Genomic DNA, 18,887 nt, shown 5'->3' on the forward strand with positions numbered 1-18,887 from the left:
CCTATAAGACTTATACCTACTGATGTAAATTACATATTTTCATATAATAACAGTAAGTATAATATTTTGAACTCAGGTTTCCAGTTTTGGCATTTTTAGCCCTTGTGAAATTACTAAATTACCCCTACGGTGCATAGTTTGGTTCTAAATGATATATTTGGTATATGGGTCATACCCTACTGATATAATATGTTATATTAGGTATATTTACTGTATGAACCAGACCCGAAACTTAGATTTCTAATTTTACCCTTTTATTATCTTTTAAATGACCAAAATGCCCTTCTAAGGCATAAATTGAGTTTAAAGTTATCCCGGGCAATATAGAACATAACTTACTGATATAATATCATATTTTAAGCATATTATCTCAGGGAACTTGCATTTGAATCATTGGCCTACCCGTATCGCCCTTTTCGCGTTCGGTTCGATTTACGTAACTAGTTTGCGTAAATTGACCGAAACGGGTCAAACGATATCATTTTTATTTCAAAATCCAGAATGTATTTAGTATACCCATATTATACAAGTATTCAAACTTGTCGGGTCTAAATCACATTCTATCCGGTCTTTCGCTTAATCGTGCGTAAACCGTATCATTCTTAAAACTAACCGGTCAAAGCTTAGGCTTAAATGAAAGGCCGTTAGGAATCTAATAGGTTAATTATAAACCTTGTTCCAGATTAGGAGGCCCGGTAAAAGCTACCACCACTTATCGTTTGTGACTTATACTTGCTCAGGTAAATACATTTTGACTTATTTTCCCTATACGGGCTTGGGGTACGGTATTTAAAATACCGCTTGATCGGGCGCACAAGTCCTGCGCCTTATAGGTGTACAGTCTTGAATAGCTTGTGCGACTTCGTTTAAACAGTTTTGTCTTACTTAAAGGCTTTGGGGGGTTATTGACCGTGTCCCGGATATCCTTGGCATTATCTTACGAGATGGCCACGACCAGAGCACGGGGTGTAGGCGTACACCCGACGTGTATAACTCTTTAATGTGGTGTGTCATTTAATCTCTAGCCCGGACAGCAGATCCCGGGCCACCAGAGATACGAGTGCATGTAAATCGTTCACAAGTTTATATTATATAATTATCCCAAGTTAATAAAAATATTTATGCCTTGTGCATTTAAATCAATTTTCAATCATTTTCAAAATGAGTCAGTCGATTTGTATTTACCAGTGTAAACTGACGTATTTTTCCCAAAAGATTAAGTGCAGATACTATACGGAAATAGGCTGGCTGTTTCCTAGAGAGCGTCCACAATAGTCTCGCAAACTCGGACGACATTTATCTGTTGAACTATTTATTTCTATTTTTGTTTGATCCGCCTGTGGATCCATTTCAACTACTGTGATATTTATTATTACACTTTATTTAAAGTTGAAATGTTTCTATTCTGCTTCCGCTGTGCATTATTATATTGTGTTGATTGTCTATGACGATGCCAACTACGTCACTGTACCCCACACCGGGCCCACCGGTGACACGTGGAAATGGGGGTGTGACATTTGGATTCTCTGAGGGTTGTCTTAGTATGGATAGGAGGGATGAACTAAGTTACTTCTTTTGCTAAGACAAGGTGAGATTAAATCCCATTAATTTTTTTAGATGATTCTGTACTTATTTTAATGTGTCAGCATGTAAAAAAACTAATCAACTATTTTACAATATTAAACTGAAGTTCTTTATTTTCTATTTTATTTGTCACCTTCGGGTTAAATGCACTCCAGGGGTGAGTCGGGTGACACTAGATTAAAAGGAAGTTTGGGAAATATAATGGAACCCCAGCAATGCCCATGATTTTGTAGAATATACCAATTCCAATGGGTATTAGATACATTCATGGGAATATGGATTTTCTATACAAATAAAGCAAGATTTTTTGTACTGTGTATGGCTGTCATATTATATATGTCTTCTTATGCAGTCTTGCGTACATTGGTTGTAGGTAACGAGTTGAGTGCGAAGAACATTGGTACTATGGTCCATACTGAGCAATATGGGAGTGACTTAATTGAACTCAGGGGTATAATCGACAATTTATACCACAACGTCAAGTCAAAACCGTTGTTTGTAGCACTGGTGGGTTCTTTGATAAAGAGTGGTTTTCGAAGCTTCTTAAGGTTTCAGGTTCAGACTTTGTTGATGCAATGACACTCCATTTGTATAATATGGGACCAGGTTTGAGCTATTTAATATTTCCTGTATTTATCTAAATTTATCTAGATGCAGAATTATGAGTGCGTTGGACGGGTTGAAACGGGTCAGATGTAGTTGAGTCAAATGGGTCATTTCGGGTTGATTAGACCTGCATTGTTCCTTTTTTGAAATATTTAATGGGTTATTATCGTTAAAAAAACAATGTCATTTCAATAATTTTTTAAAAATTTGAAATGTAATTTGACATGGATTGCTTGCCCAAAAGAGTTGGAATTGCATGAACTTATGTTGTTGCTTTTGGTTTGGGCGGTTTGATCTATGTGATTCACAGTTGCTCATAACATGCTATAACCAGTGGTCTAACTATATGCACTCTCTCGGTGCAGTTTTAGGCAATTTTGGATGAGTTAAGCTGTTGTTGTGCTTGGGTCTTTGCTTGCTTAAAGTAAATCGTTGATGCCCTTTGTCAGTTTTGTTAGTCATCTTAAACTGCACTAAATTCTTGATAGTTGTAATCAATTTCTGTGATATCAACTTTAATGAAAGACCTCTCCTTTTCTATTGTTCAAAGACCTACAACTCTATGCCAACCTTATACTTGGATGTCGAAAAAAACTAGAACACCAAGTAGTTAAGGCTCAAGGAACAACGGGTGTGGCTTTCGCCTAGGCGCAAATTACAAAATTACATGTCCAACTGATCTTTTGTTTGGCATTTTATATCTTACAACCCATTCTGACCCACAAATTATTTTAAATAGGTATCTTACAACCCATCCTGATCCATCCTTAATTATTTTCCTACCCCTCCTAACCCATCTTTATTTTTAAAATGACCCAAAATACCCAAATGGGTTTTTATTGCGAGGCCTATTTAGTTTGTACAAGTTTTTAAAGATGGTGACAATTAATTGATATGTGAACTGATGAAAAAGTTGATGCCATGATCGAAGTTAGAGGAAATAGTAATACAAATTCAGTTTATGAGGCCTATTTATTTGTTTATTAAGTTCATATATGTAACCAAAGTTTTTACTATTAAAAATAAGTGTCAATAATAGTTTTAAGCTTTTAATGATTTACGTAAATATATATCCAAAATATTATCAAATGTTTATTAGCTCATATAACCGGCCAGGTTGTGTGTTTTTCAATCATGTCTGTATCGGCTATTGGGTTACCGGTCAAACATAAGTATACTTAATAAACTATACGAGTTTCGTTACCAGGCAAATATAATTATGTTTCAAGCCGTAATACTTAAAAAAATATACATGATTAATAACTAATAAAATAAAACAATCCGTGGTGGCTCGATGGATCCTCTTTTGATAAGTTTCTGGTGTTAGATCTGACAGAATCATGGAGTTCGGGGGACGAAAGTGAGGCAGGAAAGATGGCGGTTCTGGAGCCTGCTCAGGCGTTGCAGAATCTGCCTGTGCCGCCGCTTCAGCAGGCGAAGAAAAGTCGACGTGGACCGAGGTCTCGAGGCTCACAGTATCACGGTGTGACGTTTTATCGGCGTACTGGTCGTTGGGAATCACATACCTGGTATGATGCACTTGCTTTTTAATTTCTAATAATTGTGTACTTGTGAGTAGTATAAGAGTGTTTAGGAGTATCTTAGTTTGTAATTAAAAAAATTAAGTAGTTATGAGAAATTAATAAATTGGAAATATGTACAATCATAGCGTCACATATGAATCATATATCTATGTTTTGAGTGTCTGCTATTGTAGTGTTTGATTACAACTAATTGAATTGTTTTTGTGTTGCGACTATTTAGGGATTGTTGAAAACAAGTATATTTAGGTAAGTAATACTCATGGTCTTTTTTGTATTATTGTTCAAACATGCAGTTTTATGTATGTTGTATAGTTCATTAACAACATTAATTGACTCAATACTGACTACAGGTGGATTTGATACTGCCCTTGCTGCAGCTAGGTTAGAGTTTTGTTTGAAAAAAAATTGTAACTCGATATATTTCTTGGTAAGGTTTGCCAAACATGAGTCTTAGCATGTGACAACCGGTAATTAACGGCTTCTAAATATGCAATTAGCAAATATTTAGATGATAATAAATAGTGTTTATGGCACGAATTAACTTAATTAGGCCTTTGAAGTGCCTAGGAACGTCTAACCGGCTTTACAGTGCGCGAATGACGATCTACGGAAAAACCGTTGAATATTAAACGAATACGAACCGGCACCGAACAATTACTGACAACACCAACATATACGAATTTTACACGCGTATTTTAAACTTATAAATTTAGTTTTACGAATTTATCGTGGTTTCGTACGCCACAAAGCGCAAACGTGAATGAGAAACACGACTGTAGAAACGCACCGACAAGGAAACGGAAACATCGGACACGCGTATTACCTACAAAATGGAAATATTATGATATATCTAGCGTCGTAATCAATTTTTAGTATCCGCGGACGAAAACAGATCGAAAAATGGATTTAAGAATGACAAATGAAGCCGCTTCCGCGTTTTAACGTAATCGACAGAAATACGCGTTTAGTAACGATATACTACACAATTTTAAGGGTTTCGACCTTAATGTTATATTTTACGACAAAACGACGATCGGGTTCGAGAAAACGGGTTCGTAAGTGCGATCGGGCCACTCAATACACGGGAAGTGGGCTTGTGGGCCTTGGGCCCAAGCCCACTAACCAAACCCTAACTATATAAGTGAAGTGATAACCTATTTTTGTATTGAAACCTCAGACCAAACTAAAACACACGCATACAACAACAGTAGCCATTCTTTCTCTGCAGATCTAAAAACACACATAGAAACCCTAATCCTCTAACTTCCATCTCAAACATACAGACATCAACAATCAATCACTCCATACCCTTCCTCTCGTGCTCCTCTCTGTCTCGTTACAGCCAGCCGGCGACTAACTGGCCGTTGTCGGCTGTTCTCCTCCTGCACCCCCCCTTCATCAGTTAGAGATGAAGACCACCACCACCATCGGGTGGTGGTGAGCGACGGATGGATCGAGAAACCGAGGAGAGAGGGAGAAAAATCTGAGAGATCGAGAGTGAAAGAGAGACCGGAGGAGGGTGGTGATGGCGACAGCCGACGCCGTCTGCGGAGGAGCGATGGAGGAGACAACGACGACGGTGAGTTACTTTCCAACATATTTCTGATATTGAAGATGGTGGTAGTGGTGCGACACCACTGTCGGAGACCTCTGGCCGGCATCGGCGGCGGAGGTGGGTACTATATTCAGCAGGTTCGGTGTCGGGTCAAATTACGTGTTCCGGTTTTGCGAGTCAAGTCTCGGGTTTGGACAACTTCGGTCAACAAAGTCAAACCAGTCAACACGTCAGGTTGACTGGTCAACGCTGGTCAACAGGAGTCAAGGGCAGTCAACAGCAGTCAACGGGTTGGTTTCGGGACAAACCCGGTCAGCCACGGTCGAAATCAGTCAACGCAGTCAAGACTCGGTCAACTCAGTTCAGTTTGGTCAACTCGGATTTTGGGTTGGTTTAACTCGGTCAAACCGAGTCAAACTCGGTTAGCGACAGTCAACTCGAAGATCCGGTAAAGTTTTAATGACCCGAAAGTTAGTTTCGTTGTTTTTTTAGATAATATAGCTAAACGCGAAACCGAGCTCGACCGATACCTTTAGCGACTATTTACATTTTATTTTGGCGTATTTGATGAAAAGCTATCATATATTGCGTGAGTTGATTGAATAATTGTTGAATTGTTGGTTGAGTTTTGATAAAAATATCGACACTTGATTGTCGGGATCGTCCAAAAACAGGGGAAACTCTGTTCGTTTTTTCGTAAAAACGCGACATACAAAATGTATTTTGGTTATAAAAAAAACCAACACTTATCGAAATTCAAGTTAAATACACGATCTAATGAGTTCGCACATTTAAAAACCTTGGTTTTCTACGAATGTTATATATTTTTCCTAAGGGTTTTACAAGAACCAATATATTTACAATCAAGAGTTTTGACCATAATGCACACTCAAGAGTTTTGACCACAAGAACCAACATATTTACAGTCAAGAGTTTTGACCATAATGTATGTTATTTAAAGAGTTTTATAAGTATTTTCTTATTACATTCAAGACATGATTTAAAGATTTTTTTTTAAGTTTTCATTATTTACGAGATTTTAAAACTTCCAGAATCCTTATAAACTCTATTTACGACAAATACTATATTTGGTGAGAAATAATATGTTAGTACATGTGCATATGTAAATACATATTAATATTGGGACAAATCAAAACTTATGTTCTTATATGATATAATTTTAAGAAATATTATTGTTTTGCACAAATTCATGACGCCAATTAGAGATTATATTGCTAAAATAAAAATATAACATATATATATATATATGTATTGTTCGAAGCGAGTTACGACTTCAGTTACATATATATTTATTTATTACCATCCTACGAAAACTACAACGGTATGTTACCGAATCATATACGATGCTTCGAATACGTGCAATATTTCTTCTATGCCTTCTATTCGCGACAACTAACACGACGACGTAAGTATATTTATATTGAAATATATAAATATATTTATGCTCTAAACCATTCGAAAACTAAGTCGTTTTTGAGATTTAGTTTTATCCTGATATTAAATGGGATCAAACAACCATAGTTTGGTTATTTCAAACCAAGATAATAACACCTTTATAGAATCGTTTAGTTAACGATTCGGTAGAGCTCGGACACGTAGTTTAGCTACGTCAATTTAGTTATAAACTTATAATTATTCCTTGATTAGGAATGCTATAGTTGCACGCTAGCTAATACACGTTTTTGGAACGACACTACGGAATCACGCTATGCTAGCTTTGCACAGGAATATCAGGTGAGTTCATAACCCCCACTTTTCACTGTTTTACATTTTTTTATAAAATGTTTTCGGGGGTGGAAAGACATGCAAGTTTTGCAAAATCACACAAGGTTTCGATAAATCAATATCACATATTTATAAACCATTTTGCGACAGAATTTCAACGAACTCAAATGGTTTACGAAAAGATTATACTAAACATACCGGTTTTATGAAAACATAAGTGTTTTTCGAAACATGCATGAGTTTTAATAACACAAATGACGTGGGCAAAGGCCCAAGGACATGGGCAGATGTGACAACTCGAACTTTAGACTTGCTTTGTGTAACGATATGTGTTTATGTGAACCTTATTTGATTAAATGAATGTTACGGTTAAATGTTTAAATGTTGCGTTATTGGATCACACAACACTACACCCGATCCATAAATCAATTGGGCTTTACTATTGTTTGCAAACCCACTCGGTCCATGTAAGGGACTCGAGATCACAAGCCGGCCCAAGTGAGGTTTTGGCCCACCCTCACCTCACACGTATATGTTCATACACACATCTTAGGGTTTTAGTTTTACAATCTTTGCAACACACACACAAACTCTCTCTCCCTCTCGTCGCTTGGAACCCGACGGCACAAGAATTCTATTCGGATCACCCTTGTTTCTTCTCCAATCCGGTTAGTGATCGTGTATTGATTGATTGTGTGTTATGATTTGTATGTTGATGATTGCTTGATACCGAAACTTGTTGTGTATGATATTATTAGATTGGGTCGATGATAGATAATGTTCATGTAATTGGCTTGCTCATGAAATCGGATATATGTGTTTTGCATGATGTTGATCGGCTCATGTGTATAGTCAAGGGTCACAAGAAATCGGATGGTACGATATAAGTTAAATGGTAATCGGAATGCTTGTAATCAGTCGATGTGCTAGACGATTCGGATTAAATATTATGATATATGTTCATGCGAATTGTTAAGAATTGTTCATATGATTGTTAGGGTTCATGAGAGTTCTTGATAAAATACCTTGTTTGATCGATATCATGCTAAACGAATTGTTAGAAATCTGTTGATTGAGTTGAGTATAATTGGAAACTATTATGTGATTGTAACCGATCTGCATGAAATCAGGAAAACCAGTTACACACATACGACACACGGTTGCGACTCAGATTACGAGTCGAAACCTCGTGGTCACGACTCGAAACCACAACAGCACAAGCCGAGACCATGGTTGCGAGTCCCGTTGCGACTCGTAACCGGACCATGACGAACCGAGATCACCATTGCGACTCGTAACCAGCTGTTGCGACTCGTAATCTCCGGTTGCGACTCGAGACCGGCTAATGCACAAGCACTGTTTTGGGCCTACACTGTCACGGGCCCAACCTTATGACTGTTATGTTATTGGACTTGTTTACATAGTTGCTAATTGGACTGCTTATGTTAATTTGGCCGACTACTTGGACTCGTTACTTGATATGAACTGCTATTACATGATCATACTTGATACCATACGTGATACAAACGTGCTACATACGAACCTAACTTGCATAGTAACCATGATAGGACGTGGTTGATCCCTTACTTGTATACTTGAGCAATATACTGTCTGCCGAGCAAACCCAGGTGAGTTCACACTCCTACTAAGGCATGGGATTCCCGGGTAGTGGGAATGGGATAAAGGTTACAATTGACTAAGAACGTACATATGCTTTCCTAGACTATCACCTACCATGGTCCTCGGATGTCAGGACGGTTCCGTAGGTTAGGATGACACCTACGTGGTCATATGCCATTACTGCCTCGGATGTCAGGCACGCACGTAAAACCTACGTGTACGCATTTCTTACTTCTATCCTCGGTACAAAGGATACGTACGTGAAACCTACGTACACCCCCGCGTCTCCTATCCTCGGTTATGAAGGATACGTACGTAAAACCTACGTACACCCCATACGCGCTACTGTTCTCGGAAGAAGAACAGGGATGATACGAGTAGTTGATACGAATAGTCTAGTGGTCACATAACATGGGAAAGCCCCCACCAGTATAACTTACTATCGGCCCAGTAGAGCCACCCTTTACTTACTGTTACGCACTTACTTACTGTGAACTCGCTCAACTAGTTTGTTGATCATTCTGTTACATGCCTTGCAGATCGTTAGGTACATGGAGCTTGCACAGAGAGGAGCCGGTCGTTGTGGACAAGGATCGTAATACTTTGTTGGACACTTATGACATTTCAGTATATTTAATTTGGGTTTATAACAATGCTTCCGCTACTTAAACAATACTTGGTTTTGAAACATCGATCATGTCGTGATGAACTACTTAATGACTTTTATTATTATTAAATGCTATGTTTGATATGATTGATGGCTTGATCCTGGTCACGTCACGCTCCCAAGCGGTGGTACTCCGCGTGTGGATTTTGGGGGTGTGACAGATTGGTATCAAAGCCATTGGTTATAGAGAACTAGGTTTTAATATGGGAAAACGTTTTTATTAAAACCTGACTATAACCAGAACAGTGCTCTCAACGATCCACAACGACGCTTCGCTCCACGTGCAAGACTCGACATTTTAGGTAATAAGGTTTATGTTTATTGCTTACTTGCTAGAATTACTTAGAACTTTGCTCGTGGTATGCTTAGACTACAATGCTCACTATTTGCTATTGCTTAAGAACCCTTACGTGCTTACGCTTTTCTGTCATCGCACTATTCGCGAACTTTTCTCACCTATTTCGCCTTTGACATGAAGATCAATGGCTGGAAGAATTAACATGACACAAGCCCAGTTAGAGGCTCTTGTTCAAGCCCAAGTTGCTGCGGCAGTTGCAGCAGCTCAAGCAGGTAGTATATCCTGCAGTATAGGCACACACTAGGATCCTTAGATCCTACATTCACTCTTGTATTTAACTTCGTCCTATTCGTACACAATAGGTCAACACGCGCAGCAGCCTGTCTGCACTTTCAAGAACTTCATGGACTGTCGTCCCAACTCTTTCAGCGGCACAGAAGGAGCGGTTGGACTCCTCCACTGGTTCGAGAAGCTAGAATCAGTATTCGAGATGTGCGAGTGCCCTGAGGCTCGCAAGGTCAAGTTTGCTACTGGCACCTTGGAAGGAATCGCGCTAACCTGGTGGAACGCGCAGGTGCAGATTCTTGGGTTGGCAGCTGCTAACGCCACCCCATGGAACGATTTTAAGGAACTCATCAAGCGTGAGTATTGCACGCGTGAAGACATTCACAAGCTGGAAGACGAGCTATATAATCTGAAAATGGTTGGGTCAGAGATCGAAGCGTATACTAAACGGTCGAACGAGCTGGCCGTTCTGTGTCCTACTATGGTGGACCCTCCATACAAGCGCATTGAGTTGTATCTCAAGGGTTTGGCTCCAGAAATTCAGAGCCACGTGACGTCGGCTAACCTCGAAAACATTCAGGAAATCCAACGCCTCGCTCATCGCATCACTGATCAGGCAGTGGAACAGAATAAACTGCCTAAGCGTGTCAGTGCTACTACTACAGTCACTCCTTCAGCTACTCCCGTTACTCTCAGTGACAATAAGAGGAAATGGGAGGGGGATTCAAGCAAAGCATCAGTTTCGGTTCAGTCCCAGAATCAGCAGCGAAAGACTGACAACTATCAAAGCCCCAACCAGCAGTCGTCAGGTAGCCACAGGCAGGGTGGATATCGCGGGAATCTTCCAAAGTGCAACAACTGCAACAAACACCACAACGGTCAGTGTAACAAGGGTCGTTGTCAAAGATGCCTCAAGATGGGTCACGAGGCCAAAGACTGTAGAAGCCTTCGTCCTGCGAACCAGAATCAGCAGCAGCCTCACGCTCAGCCTAACCAACAACAGGGCAACAAAGGATGCTACAATTGTGGTGCTGAAGGCCACATCAAGAGACACTGCCCACAGCTCAACAGGAACCAGAACAACAACAAAAACAATCAGGGCAATGGCAACAACAACAATGGAGGAAACAACAACGGCAACGAGGCAAGGGGCCGTGCATTCGTACTAGGTCGTGGCGACGCAATGAACGATCCCAACGTTGTTATGGGTAAGTTTCTCCTCGACAATATTTACGTTACTGTTTTGTTTGATTCGGGTGCGGATACAAGCTATATGTCTGTGAAAATGTGTCAACTGCTAAGACGTGCACCAACACTTTTACCCACCAAACATGTAGTAGAGTTAGCTAACGGTAAAAGTCTAGAAGCCACGCACGTAGTTCAGGGTTGTAACCTTATTCTAGCTGGTCAAGCCTTTTCTATTGATCTCATTCCCATAGTTTTGGGAAGTTTCGACGTCGTGATTGGGATGGATTGGTTATCCCAACACCAGGCATAAATCCTATGCAACGAGAAGATTATTCGCATTCCTCGTCCTGGTCAAGAACCTCTCGAAGTTCAAGGCGACAAGAGTGGTGCTGTGGTTGGCATCATCTCATCCCTGAAGGCTCAGAAGTGCTTACGTAAAGGTCACACAGCCATTTTGGCTCTTGTTTCAGACGCATCAGTAAAGGAAAAGAAATTGGAAGATATACCAGTCGTACGTGACTTCCCTCAGGTGTTTCCTGAAGATTTACCTGGCTTACCGCCTCATCGTCAGGTCGAATTTCAGATCGAGCTCGCTCCAGGAGCAGCACCCATAGCTCGCGCACCATATCGTCTAGCTCCATCAGAATTGGAGGAATTGTCAAAGCAGCTACAAGAGCTCTTGGAAAAGGGCTTCATTCGTCCAAGCTCTTCGCCTTGGGGAGCTCCAGTGCTTTTCGTGAAAAAGAAAGACGGTACGTTCAGGATGTGTATAGACTACAGGGAACTGAACAAGGTGACGGTGAAGAACCGTTATCCTCTTCCACGCATAGACGACTTATTCGACCAGTTGCAAGGGTCGTGTTACTATTCCAAGATCGACCTACGGTCAGGTTACCATCAACTGAGAGTCCGCGAGGAGGACGTCTCTAAGACAGCATTCAGAACTCGCTATGGTCACTACGAGTTCTTGGTTATGCCGTTCGGACTTACGAACGCACCTGCAGTATTCATGGATCTCATGAACAGGGTGTGCAAACCCTATCTCGACAAGTTCGTCATTGTTTTCATCGACGACATTCTGATTTACTCCAAGAGTCAGGAGGAACACGAGCAGCATCTTCGTCTTATATTGGAACTCCTTCGGAAGGAACAGCTGTACGCCAAGCTTTCAAAATGCGACTTCTGGCTTCGTGAAGTCCACTTCTTAGGCCATGTGGTAAACAAGGATGGGATTCATGTCGATCCATCCAAGGTAGATTCGATCAGAAACTGGCCTGCACCGCGTACACCGACAGAAATACGCCAATTCTTGGGTTTGGCAGGATACTACAGACGGTTTATTAAAGACTTTTCAAAGATCGCGCAACCACTTACGCTACTGACACAGAAGGGTGTCACCTACCGTTGGGGCAACACGCAGGAAACTGCTTTTCAGTATCTAAAGGATAGGCTCTGCAGCGCACCTATTCTTTCATTGCCAGAAGGCACAGAAGACTTCGTAGTATATTGTGATGCATCCATCCAGGGTCTTGGATGTGTGTTGATGCAACGTGATAAAGTGATAGCCTACGCTTCTCGTCAACTAAAGGTTCATGAACGCAACTACACGACGCACGATTTAGAGCTGGGAGCTGTTGTTTTCGCGCTTAAGATATGGCGACACTACCTGTACGGTACCAGTTGCACGATTTACACCGATCACAGGAGTCTCGAGCATATCCTTAAGCAGAAGGATTTGAATATGCGTCAACGACGATGGGTCGAGTTACTAAACGATTACGAATGCGCCATCAAGTATCATCCAGGCAAAGCCAATGTTGTGGCTGACGCTCTGAGTCGAAAGGACACCTTACCGAAGCGCGTGCGAGCGCTACAGCTTACGATTCAGTCTAGCCTTCCTGCACAGATACGAGATGCTCAGGTAGAAGCATTGAAGCCCGAAAATGTCAAGGCTGAAGCCTTACGCGGCTCACGACAACAGATGGAACAGAAGGCAGACGGCGCCTACTATGTAACGGGCCGGATTTGGGTCCCTCTCTATGGCGGTCTACGCGAACTTGTAATGGATGAAGCTCACAAGTCTCGCTACTCGGTACATCCAGGGTCAGATAAAATGTACCACGACATCAGCACTACTTACTGGTGGCCTAGCATGAAGGCCCACATTGCTACGTACGTTGGAAAATGCTTGACCTGTGCGAGAGTCAAGGTTGAATATCAGAAACCAGCTGGTCTACTTCAGCAGCCTAAGATACCACAATGGAAATGGGAAGAAATTTCCATGGATTTTGTTACAGGCTTACCTAGATCTCAGCGTGGGAACGATACAATATGGGTCATAGTTGATCGACTCACCAAGTCTGCACACTTCCTGCCGATCAAGGAAACGGACAAGTTCTCCACTCTCGCAGACGTCTATCTCAAAGAAGTTGTTTCGAGGCACGGAGTGCCCACCTCTATTATTTCGGATCGCGATGCACGATTCACGTCAGAGCTATGGCAGGCAATGCATAAATCTTTCGGCTCACGATTAGACATGAGCACAGCATATCATCCTCAGACGGATGGGCAGTCTGAGCGTACGATCCAAACTCTCGAAGACATGCTTCGAGCATGCGTTATCGAGTTCGGCAACGGCTGGGAAAAACACCTCCCTTTGGTGGAGTTCTCGTATAATAACAGTTACCATACCAGCATTCAAGCCGCTCCATTCGAGGCATTGTACGGACGTAAATGCCGGTCACCTCTCTGTTGGGCAGAGGTGGGGGATAGTCAGATTACGGGTCCAGAGATTGTAGTGGACGCCACAGAAAAGATAGCACAGATACGGCAACGCATGGCGGCAGCACGCGACCGTCAGAAAGTCTACGCGGACAAGCGTAGAAAGCCTTTGGAATTTGAGGTCGGAGACCGGGTTTTATTGAAAGTTTCACCCTGGAAGGGTGTGGTACGTTTTGGCAAACGGGGCAAACTGAATCCGCGGTACGTCGGACCATTCGAAATCTTAGAAAAGATTGGCAAGGTAGCCTACAAGTTGAACCTACCAGCTGAACTCGGAGCAGTTCACAATGTCTTTCACGTGTCGAACTTAAAGAAGTGCCTATCAGAGGAAAACCTCATCATTCCTTTTAAGGAACTCACTATCGACGAGCGGCTGCAGTTCGTCGAGGAACCAGTAGAAATCACGGACCGGGATGTGAAGGTCCTCAAAAGCAAGAGAATCTCTCTTGTTCGAGTTCGCTGGAACTCCAAACATGGCCCAGAGTACACCTGGGAACGCGAAGACAGAATGACAGAAAAGTACCCCCAGTTATTCGAAACCAATGTTACCACTACTGAGGCTGAAGCTACTACTTCGGAATTTCGGGACGAAATTCCAGATCAACGGGGGGAGGATGTGACACCCCAGGAAAACCAGTGAATGCTATAACTTACCTAGCTTCCTCAGTGAGTGCATACCAAATTTCGGGACGAAATTTCTAATTAGTTGGGGATAATGTGACAACTCGAACTTTAGACTTGCTTTGTGTAACGATATGTGTTTATGTGAACCTTATTTGATTAAATGAATGTTACGGTTAAATGTTTAAATGTTGCGTTATTGGATCACACAACACTACACCCGATCCATAAATCAATTGGGCTTTACTATTGTTTGCAAACCCACTCGGTCCATGTAAGGGACTCGAGATCACAAGCCGGCCCAAGTGAGGTTTCGGCCCACCCTCACCTCACACGTATATGTTCATACACACATCTTAGGGTTTTAGTTTTACAATCTTTGCAACACACACACAAACTCTCTCTCCCTCTCGTCGCTTGGAACCCGACGGCACAAGAATTCTATTCGGATCACCCTTGTTTCTTCTCCAATCCGGTTAGTGATCGTGTATTGATTGATTGTGTGTTATGATTTGTATGTTGATGATTGCTTGATACCGAAACTTGTTGTGTATGATATTATTAGATTGGGTCGATGATAGATAATGTTCATGTAATTGGCTTGCTCATGAAATCGGATATATGTGTTTTGCATGATGTTGATCGGCTCATGTGTATAGTCAAGGGTCACAAGAAATCGGATGGTACGATATAAGTTAAATGGTAATCGGAATGCTTGTAATCAGTCGATGTGCTAGACGATTCGGATTAAATATTATGATATATGTTCATGCGAATTGTTAAGAATTGTTCATATGATTGTTAGGGTTCATGAGAGTTCTTGATAAAATACCTTGTTTGATCGATATCATGCTAAACGAATTGTTAGAAATCTGTTGATTGAGTTGAGTATAATTGGAAACTATTATGTGATTGTAACCGATCTGCATGAAATCAGGAAAACCAGTTACACACATACGACACACGGTTGCGACTCAGATTACGAGTCGAAACCTCGTGGTCACGACTCGAAACCACAACAGCACAAGCCGAGACCATGGTTGCGAGTCCCGTTGCGACTCGTAACCGGACCATGACGAACCGAGATCACCATTGCGACTCGTAACCAGCTGTTGCGACTCGTAATCTCCGGTTGCGACTCGAGACCGGCTAATGCACAAGCACTGTTTTGGGCCTACACTGTCACGGGCCCAACCTTATGACTGTTATGTTATTGGACTTGTTTACATAGTTGCTAATTGGACTGCTTATGTTAATTTGGCCGACTACTTGGACTCGTTACTTGATATGAACTGCTATTACATGATCATACTTGATACCATACGTGATACAAACGTGCTACATACGAACCTAACTTGCATAGTAACCATGATAGGACGTGGTTGATCCCTTACTTGTATACTTGAGCAATATACTGTCTGCCGAGCAAACCCAGGTGAGTTCACACTCCTACTAAGGCATGGGATTCCCGGGTAGTGGGAATGGGATAAAGGTTACAATTGACTAAGAACGTACATATGCTTTCCTAGACTATCACCTACCATGGTCCTCGGATGTCAGGACGGTTCCGTAGGTTAGGATGACACCTACGTGGTCATATGCCATTACTGCCTCGGATGTCAGGCACGCACGTAAAACCTACGTGTACGCATTTCTTACTTCTATCCTCGGTACAAAGGATACGTACGTGAAACCTACGTACACCCCCGCGTCTCCTATCCTCGGTTATGAAGGATACGTACGTAAAACCTACGTACACCCCATACGCGCTACTGTTCTCGGAAGAAGAACAGGGATGATACGAGTAGTTGATACGAATAGTCTAGTGGTCACATAACATGGGAAGCCCCCACCAGTATAACTTACTATCGGCCCAGTAGAGCCACCCTTTACTTACTGTTACGCACTTACTTACTGTGAACTCGCTCAACTAGTTTGTTGATCATTCTGTTACATGCCTTGCAGATCGTTAGGTACATGGAGCTTGCACAGAGAGGAGCCGGTCGTTGTGGACAAGGATCGTAATACTTTGTTGGACACTTATGACATTTCAGTATATTTAATTTGGGTTTATAACAATGCTTCCGCTACTTAAACAATACTTGGTTTTGAAACATCGATCATGTCGTGATGAACTACTTAATGACTTTTATTATTATTAAATGCTATGTTTGATATGATTGATGGCTTGATCCTGGTCACGTCACGCTCCCAAGCGGTGGTACTCCGCGTGTGGATTTTGGGGGTGTGACAGCAGAGGCCCAAGGACATGAATAACTCACACATTATACGTTAACTAGGGTATGGTTAAGCTAGGGAATGAACTGTTAGATCTGGTGAGCGAATAGTAATCTCTCTTAAGTGCCATTAATCTTGTATAAGACCGAGGGCAAAAGTGGTAGATCTATCGGGTGTAGCGAGCCCCACTCTTGGGTCCTTGTGTGGCCCATGTAGTGCTTTTGTTGTTCTAACCGGGTGGACCGGGGGAAATCCGCTAGGGTTGAGTGCTTCCTATGTCGCCACACATATTAATGTCCTTGCAAAACATTAATGATCTGTTCATAGACGCTTACATACCAGCTTTTGATACTCAAATTTTCAAATGTTTTTAAGATTCATTTGATGGAAACTCACAAATACATGGATTTACAAACTTTGGTAACGCTTTTCAAATTATACCTAAGTAAGAGGACGTGCTGATCCTGCTTACAAAGGTTCGTTTGGGCTCGGCCCTTTCTCTCTCGTGCAATGCACAAAGACTCTCGTGGGCTACACTCACAGTTTTTCATATATTATGCCGAGAAAATGATTTTTCTATATTTTCTCAAAAACTTTAAAACCGGTTATCTAAAAGATTTATTTTAAATCTTTTCAAAACAAACTATGAACTCGCTCAACTTTATGTTGACTTTTTCGCATGTTCTTTCTCAGGTTGCATTTTCAAAACTATGGAACGGTTGGAATAGGAGAACCCGTGGGAATTCAAGTACTTAGCGGCGTTCATTTTCTAGAAGTCTTAGCTAATTGCTTCCGCTGTGCAATGAAGATACCGGTCCAGTCACGCCATGCTCTGATAATTTCGGGGTGTGACATAGCATGAAGAGATATCAGGTTATAAATCATACAAAAAAAAATACTTTTATAGATATACATTTTTTAACACAACCCATAACCCGTGAAGCTAGAGACCAAATCCAAAATTTTGATAAACGATAGGGACCGTCCATGTACTTTACTATTAATTCTAGGAAAATGTATGTTTAATATTGTTATTTATGGTGATGTAACTAACTATACATTTTACATAGGAACCTTGAAGCAAATAACTTTTCGGGAACTGTTCCATCTGATTTGGGGAGATTAATAAATTTACACACATTGTAAGGCTGTTTGGCTCTCGGTTTGTTTGTTCTTCGATTACTCACATATTTTAACTTATTCTGTTCTTTGATACTTTACTCTAGGATTTTGTCCTCAAACCGGTTGACGGGAACGTTGCCAGCATCCCTTGCTGAATTGAGCAATTTAAAAGATTTGTAAACATTTTTACATTGCTATTGAAAGTTAATGATTTTTTTTGTTTCATTGATGTTTGAGGTGTAAGTTAACTGTTTTTTTTTTTAATTTTACAACAGGATAATTGACAACAATCTTAGTGGGTCCATACCTAATTTCATAGAGAATTGGAGACAACTCAATAAACTGTAAGTTCAGTTTGTAAATCATATGCACTTGTGCTGTATATTTATTTCCGTTCACTTTTTTGTATCTTCATTTTTTAAGAGAACTAATTGGGACGGGGCTTTCGGGACTGATTCCTTCATCCATTTCTTTCTGAACTTAACTAACGTGTGAGTGTAGATAACGTTAACTTAATACGAACCTTTTTCATTCTTTCTCCTTTTTATCTTTTTTTTCCTATTTCATGTAATGGGAAATTACTATTACTATGTAGGAGAACTTGTGAACTAAGTGGACCAACTCAGAGATTCCCTCCGTTAGATAATGTTGTTGGTTTACTAACACTGATGTAGAAGGTTTTGTATTTCAAATTGTCGTTGTAATCTAATATATTCGTTTGTGTTTTAACGTGTATAAAATCATAATATTTACGTCAATGCTGATAATGAAGATATTTTCTTTTACCAACCCGCGAAGTTCGCGGGTTCTTAAACTAGTTATATATTATATATATATATGGAACCCATTAAGTCTAACCACCATCCAAATCAATATGCACCATTGGATCATGCTGAGATGAAATCTCAGCCATTTAAACTAGCAAAAATAACCACTCTAATGAAGGTTATTTGCAGTTTTTCTGCTGATGGTTTTGCTCCAACAATTTAGGCCCCATGATCTCCACTCCTCTTGCCTCATAAACTCCTAAAA

At 41.0% G+C, this 18,887-nt stretch overlaps 1 protein-coding gene across 14 annotated transcripts; it reads left to right on the top strand.

The window, feature by feature from the left end:
- Positions 1–1,529: 1,529 nt before the first annotated feature.
- LOC110918337 (probable LRR receptor-like serine/threonine-protein kinase RFK1) lies at positions 1,530–18,640 on the top strand. 14 transcript variants are annotated; one of them, XR_004883111.1, is made up of 10 exons: positions 1,530–1,588; positions 1,958–2,190; positions 3,518–3,719; positions 3,955–3,980; positions 4,085–4,161; positions 17,804–17,875; positions 17,960–18,031; positions 18,131–18,199; positions 18,279–18,346; positions 18,451–18,640. XR_004883111.1 is itself a non-coding variant. In XM_022162679.2 (8 exons), exons 4-8 carry the CDS (start codon positions 3,565–3,567, stop codon positions 18,527–18,529), a joined length of 450 nt encoding a protein of 149 aa, XP_022018371.1. In that variant the 5' UTR covers positions 1,530–1,588; positions 1,958–2,190; positions 2,556–2,614; positions 3,518–3,564; the 3' UTR covers positions 18,530–18,640. The 14 variants fall into 14 exon arrangements, 8 of the variants coding, with proteins under 8 accessions (XP_022018371.1, XP_022018369.1, XP_022018370.1 ...); XR_002581236.2 differs by having other exon boundaries at positions 4,085–4,115; XR_004883113.1 differs by lacking the exon at positions 17,960–18,031.
- Positions 18,641–18,887: the final 247 nt, after the last annotated feature.

The sequence above is a fragment of the Helianthus annuus genome, chromosome 16 (genome assembly GCF_002127325.2).
Source record: "Helianthus annuus cultivar XRQ/B chromosome 16, HanXRQr2.0-SUNRISE, whole genome shotgun sequence".
Classification (NCBI taxonomy): domain Eukaryota; kingdom Viridiplantae; phylum Streptophyta; class Magnoliopsida; order Asterales; family Asteraceae; genus Helianthus; species Helianthus annuus.

What these genes read in the sequence shown, in the direction of transcription:
- LOC110918337 (XM_022162674.2), top strand. Translation starts at nt 2,160, where the DNA reads ATGACACTCCATTTGTATAATATGGGACCAG. An exon ending in TTGAGCAATTTAAAAGATTT is followed by an intron (nt 18,032 to 18,127) that starts GTAAACATTTTT and finishes TTAATTTTACAA; the next exon opens with CAGGATAATTGACAACAATC. An exon ending in TGGAGACAACTCAATAAACT is followed by an intron (nt 18,200 to 18,450) that starts GTAAGTTCAGTT and finishes ATTACTATGTAG; the next exon opens with GAGAACTTGTGAACTAAGTG.